The sequence below is a fragment of the Gossypium hirsutum genome, chromosome D13 (genome assembly GCF_007990345.1).
Source record: "Gossypium hirsutum isolate 1008001.06 chromosome D13, Gossypium_hirsutum_v2.1, whole genome shotgun sequence".
NCBI classification, from domain to species: Eukaryota; Viridiplantae; Streptophyta; class Magnoliopsida; order Malvales; family Malvaceae; genus Gossypium; species Gossypium hirsutum.
The window spans coordinates 15,639,495-15,645,399 of record NC_053449.1 but is presented as its reverse complement, the minus strand read 5'-3'; the positions used below and the strand labels follow the sequence as shown (position 1 = coordinate 15,645,399).

Genomic DNA, 5,905 nt, shown 5'->3' with positions numbered 1-5,905 from the left:
AACATCATTTCCATGTTTCAATCACATCTAACACAGTACGATATTTCACATTAGCCAAACAATATTTCTTTTTAATCTTTTGTTCTCACATGGGAAGATCACCCCAAATCCCAAATTTCTACTTTTTAAACCCCTTTCATTTCCTCTCTTCCACTTCCATTTTATACCATCAATTCATAATCATTGATAGCCTCAACTATTACATGAAACATATTGAATGAAGTTACGACTCCATCGTGAAAAGAAGCCTGTTTTTTAACTTTTAAAGTTCAGGCATTGTCAGAGTCGACCGGAAACATTCAAAGGGTTCTTATAGTTACACTAAAAAAAAAAAACTCAAGGAATGGTGTCATATATCTTGCTGTTAGAAGAAACGATGTAACATCATTTATGAATAATGCAAGTTGTTTATAACCACTCAAAAGACAGACAATCAAGTGCAGCCAGATTTCAGGCTAAGATATGTACAAAGGAAATCCGAGAATCACGATAACCTCTTCCCAAATGTGATGAAGAAACAATGATTGACCTAGTTCTCTCTATGGTATCCTCGTAATTAGGTTAATGCAAGAGATGGTAGGTTACCTGCGGGACATCTTTGCCTGCGAGGACGTCTAGTTGTCTTCCCCCATCCAGTAAGGCTTCCATCGTCGAGCCCCAATTCGGTGTTATTAAGCTGCTGCATTAATGGTGTGCGACTTGTGGCCGCTGCTGAAGCAGGAGGGGAGGTAGTTATCGAACGTCGCCTCCCCCTACCACAATTTCTTCTCGTCAATCCAGAATTCCATGAATGACCTGTTGCTCTCATAAGCCCTCCAAATGTTTGAAGATCTTGTGTGACCTCGTGCCTTGATAGAGAAGCAAGACCTGGAAGGATGTCCTTTTGGAAGTCCCTCCGCTGCCTTCCTCGCCTTCCTTGGCCCTTTCGTGTTCGTATTGTTAACAATGAGGTACTTCCTGTTTCTTCCACTTTAAAGTTTTCGGGAACTAGAGGCTCCGGCATGTAATCCTCTTCCTTGGTTTCTGCTAGTCTCAAAACCATTGATTCAAAGGAATCAATATCTTCTAAAGAAGATTCATCTCGACCCCCATCTTTATCTCTCGAAATAGCCTCCAACTTGCTATCAAGGTCCTTGCCGAAAGAGGAAACTGTCTCAGCGAACCAGTTAAGGGGGTTTGTTGTAGAAGTTTCAGATGAATTGCAATTGACATCATCCAAATGACTGCAATGACCGGATGATGAGATGGCCACTATTGCCTCAGCTGCACTCTTCATAGGTCCATCCTGCAAGGACTCATCTCGGCTTTCTGCTGATACCAGAGGTAAGTCATGTGCCTTTTCTGATAATTCTTCTCCATCAATGACATCCTCAGGTTCGGGAATGAGTGGAGCTTCCAAATCTATTCCTCCAGTCATCTTCCTACCAGTGCTTGGAACATTCAGTATAAAAGAAGCTTCATCCTCAACAGCACACGAGTTCAAGTCAATTTGATGTCCGAAACTTGATATCTTCATATCTGCTTCCTTCTCTATGGCTGAATTCTCTGCAACATTGTCTTGGCTCGCGTCAAGAGACACATCACAAGGTAAGTTAATATCAAGTAACATATTTTTCCCCTTATTTTCTGCTTCACCTTCAGATGGTTGAGAACCAGATACATATGGGGAGGTAAAAGAAGACTCGTTCTCAGAAACATAATGTTTTTCAAAAATGGGAACCCCTAAAATCCTTTTATCATGCAGACATTCACTTATTTCACTCCTGTTGGCATCAGCATTGTTGGAGGATGAAATTGACTTCACATTCTGTGGAAAAATTTGACTGAAACCATTTCCAGTCTCATTTTTATTGGTCGATTTCTTCGAAGAAGATTGAAAGAAGATTGACTCTCCAACGTTCAAGTTCAAGTCCCTTCTTGCACTTATCGCCTCATTCTTACAAGCAGGCTTGGCCCTTAGCCATGGCAGCCCTGGTAGATGGTCTTCATGCTTTCTTTGTAAATCTATTTGAGGACCTCGTTGCGTAACTGGCATGTTAGATGAATTGTTTGAAAGCACCACATTCAAATTCACATCGATAGCAGGCTTCATATCAACAACGTTTGAGCAGTTGTAAGGCATAGTCGAACCATGAGTAGGGAATTGCTCAGAGACCACCTTACCAACATTACTACCATAACTGGTAGAAAGGAGCTGAACTCCAAGTTCCTTGGACCCCGACGAGGATCCATAATGAAAACCGTTCCGATAGGAAAATTCACTTCCAAAAGCAGGGTTAAGTTTAGAATTGCTACTTTCTTGCCTTTTCTCACTGAAACTCTCATTGCTATGGGGTGATATGCCAGAACTCTTACCATAAGGACCATATGAATTCAAAGATGGGTGAGTCTGAACTGACAATGACTTCTGGTTCAAGCTGCTCGAAGGCTTTTCCAAAGAAGAAATCGAATGAGACCATGGATTTACCGTATCAGAAGAAGCAAACAGATTCAAACTAACCTTAGAAATCATGTTTGACTCTGGATAGCTGTTATTGGAGATTTCATGGTTTCTTCCCGAAACTTCAAAACTTTGAAGCATTCTGTCTCTTGAGAAATCCGCCTTGCTTCCGTCAGTTAGTGAAAACGTTGGTGGATCATGAGCTTTCTCGAAAAGAACCTGTACTTGCTGGTACGGTACAGGCAACTTCTGTGGCTGAAAACTTTGTGAAATAGACTTTGAGTTGCCTTTACTGTGCCCTGCAAACCAAGATAATAAAAATGGAATCCTGAGTGTCCATTATCATCTGCATAAGACGTGGCATAGAAACCAGGCTAATGCCATCCCACCAAAACCAAGGAATATAATACAGCACTCAGCTGGTAACAAATGAAAAAACTTTTAAAGGAAGGAACATAATGCAAGTTCAGTAGTTCACGAGTATTACCAGCTTCAAGCACATTGCAAAAGATTCCTCTAGCATTCTCATTGTTTTCAACATGCAAATTAGTTATGGACCGATTATCACTTTGGCGATGAAAATTCACAGAAATGTCTTTTGGGAAACCAAGAAGTTCTGGCTTTGGTTTAGCTGACAGTTCATGACCTCTATGATAGCGATCATGGCGTACAAAGTGAGAATGTGCAGAACCATTGGTTTCTTCAATCTCAACTGGCTCATTCAAGTCAGCCAAACAACTTTTTCCCTTCGAACATGCATCAGATTTTGATCCATCTCCGTGGCAACTAGTCTTTCCAACACCATTACGAAATGGCTTCCCACCACTCTCTGGCTCAATTTTCCCATTTCCATTTGGAAGATAAGTTGAAAAGCCGGATGCTGTGTCATTCCGAAACTCTTCTGCTTCTTCAATATCAATGTATGTATCTGCCGGAAGTTGAAGATCAAACATTTTCCTTCTCACTTTTGTAGGCCTGCACTCTAGCACCTCAACATCCTTTAAATTAACTCCATTTTGGGACAAAAAGGGACCAGCTTGGATGCTGCTTCCCTTCACGGAAATAAGGCGAGAATGAGCATCTTCAACTCCAGAAATAGATGGTCTACCACAAACAGAATTTGCCACGGGGAAGTTGGGGGTATGACATTTGTGAGCAACTTCACTTGTAATTTGCGACGCTAACAAGCTTGATGATAATGATGGTCCAGTAGGAACCTGATCTTTTTGTAATTCTTTCTTTTTCACTTCATCCATCAAGTCCCTTTGTATTCTGTACAGGCGATGAAGCTCGGAAACCTAGATAAAGACAGTGGACTCAGACATAAATATTGACAAAACGAAGTGAAACTAGCGAAGCTAGACTTCATTAAAACAGGGCCATATAAACAATACCAAAAAATACGGGCATACAATCAGCTGAGACCTTATTACCTGATTATGAAATATAGCCTCATGCTCAAGCATTGTTCTCTTCAATCGGTCCTTATCATACTCAGGATACGCATCTGCAATGGCCCTCGGGAAAAAGCTATTGTAGTACTGACTGTTTGTCAAGGTTTTATCCCTGTAATAAAGTGGCCAGCTACAACCATTAGAGTCCTCGTTGAAATCCCTCATTGAGTAAAATCCTGGCAAAAAGCTTTTCGACTGAACTTTTGTTCCCATTCCTGAAATAAATAAACAAGTCTAATTAATTTGACATACAATGAATCGTACTATTAAGGAAAAAAAACACCCTCATTGAGCTTATCCCCACTTTCAAATGATGCATGCTGCAATAGCAGTCCCTACAACCATTAAAACAAGGATTCATCAAACACCTTCCTTTGGTACTCCAAAAACTAATTATTTTCAATACTATGGCAAAAGTGACATAATCCTAAATTCATAATTAATGCCATCAAAAGCAAACACAAAAGATTTAACTTAAAATGTAAGCTAGAAAATCATAAATGAATCACCACACTCACTTCATCCGTGTTTTAAGATTCCCAGATAAAGACAAAATCTTGAAGAAAAAAATGGTGCTGCTAAAGGAGAAAAGTTAGGAACTGTATGATCAATAAAGCAAAATGCTATGGAATTTATGAAGAAAAGGGAAATTAAGATGCTAAATTAGTAAGCAAAGTTAATAGATTAGATCGCAGGTATATTATCAAATATTAATAGCTCAACATATCACTACAAAAATTAAGATCATCCATCTAATCTAATCAAAATTACAATCAACCCCAATCCAGAAACCACAAACAGAACACATAGAACAAGCTAAATATATATTTTTAAAAAATCATAAATAGATGAAGAAATAAAAAGCTTACAATCAAAAGTATATATTTTTTAATTCACTCAATTACAAAACTACAATAATCCCGAAATTTATCACACTTGAGAAATTAAAAAAAGGGGGGGGGGAGGGAAATTAACCAAATCATAAGATAATAAATAAAAGAAATCTATGACTCAAATTACCAGAAAATGAAAAAGGAAGAAAAATTTTACCTCAGACCCACATCCTCTAATCACATCACCTTCAAGATTCTCCCATGGATTTAGCTGCTATATTTCCCCGTCATACATAATTCCAAAGCTCCCAAACTTCCCAGAGTATCAACAAAAGATTAAAGCTTTTCCAACAACCCAAAAAAAAAATTACAGTAATAAACTTGAGCTGAAAAAAAAAAGTGGGTGTTCTGTAAAAACATCAAAGGAAGTTAGATCATCATCATATTGAAAGAAAAAAGAAAAGAGAAGAGATGAAGATTTCAATCTACTGGGCCACTCTCTCTCTCTTAAAGAAAAAGAAGAATGTTGTTGAAGTTATAATTTTTATATTTGGATTTTAGAGAGAGAAAAGGAAAAAAGAAAATAATTGAAAAGTTGAATGCTTTGGGGTGGTGTTAGAGAGAGATTGGGGATAAGAAATCTTCACACAAACAAACGAACTTCTTCTAAGAACAGTGACATGAAATTTGTCAACATCCGGTCTCCTTTTATTCTTTGCTTCTCCCTTCATTTCTTAATTTGCTTTTTAAGTAAAGATTTACCCTTAAAATTGGTAAATTTGTATTTTAACCATTTTAATCTTTTAAATTTTTATAATTCCATCCTAATCTTTTATATAAAATCTCCGGCTTCCATCGTAATTAATTGGACAAAAAATTGAATAAGATTCTTGATATTTGAAAGTCATGTTAGACTATATTTTAATCCAATGTCTAGTCGGACTTCAAAATAAGAAAACAAATATTCCCCCAACCTTTATTTTTCGTGTGCATCATATTTTTTATTTCATAATTTTTTAAATATAATAGCTATTGATTATTTATCTATAAGCATTTATTAAATTAATCATACTTTTAATTAAGGAGGAAGTCGAAATTTTAATTTTTAATAGTTTATATATTTATAAAATTTAAAGGATTTAATTAATTTTCTATAATTTTAGAAGGCTAAAGTATAA

At 37.1% G+C, this 5,905-nt stretch overlaps 1 protein-coding gene across 5 annotated transcripts; it reads right to left on the bottom strand.

Annotated features, from left to right (window-relative positions):
- Window positions 1-387: 387 nt before the first annotated feature.
- LOC107920257 (uncharacterized) lies at window positions 388-5,405 on the bottom strand. 5 transcript variants are annotated; one of them, XM_016849869.2, is made up of 6 exons: window positions 4,945-5,405; window positions 4,413-4,469; window positions 4,199-4,229; window positions 3,874-4,109; window positions 2,928-3,738; window positions 388-2,739 (listed from the first exon to the last, which is right to left on the bottom strand). In XM_016849869.2, exons 4-6 carry the CDS (start codon window positions 4,105-4,107, stop codon window positions 557-559), a joined length of 3,228 nt encoding a protein of 1,075 aa, XP_016705358.1. In that variant the 5' UTR covers window positions 4,108-4,109; window positions 4,199-4,229; window positions 4,413-4,469; window positions 4,945-5,405; the 3' UTR covers window positions 388-556. The 5 variants fall into 5 exon arrangements, with proteins under 5 accessions (XP_016705358.1, XP_040964716.1, XP_016705357.1 ...); XM_041108782.1 differs by lacking the exon at window positions 4,413-4,469 and having other exon boundaries at window positions 388-2,428; window positions 2,501-2,739; window positions 4,945-5,404; XM_016849868.2 differs by lacking the exon at window positions 4,413-4,469.
- Between the last annotated feature and the right edge of the window lie 500 nt (window positions 5,406-5,905).

Coding starts and splice junctions, on each gene's coding strand:
- LOC107920257 (XM_016849869.2), bottom strand. CDS start 4,107: ATGGGAACAAAAGTTCAGTCGAAAAGCTTTTTGCCAGGATTTTACTCA. Junction 3,739..3,873: donor AGGCTATATTTCATAATCAG/GTAATAAGGTCT, acceptor GTCTTTATCTAG/GTTTCCGAGCTTCATCGCCT. Junction 2,740..2,927: donor TTGCAATGTGCTTGAAGCTG/GTAATACTCGTG, acceptor CTTGGTTTGCAG/GGCACAGTAAAGGCAACTCA.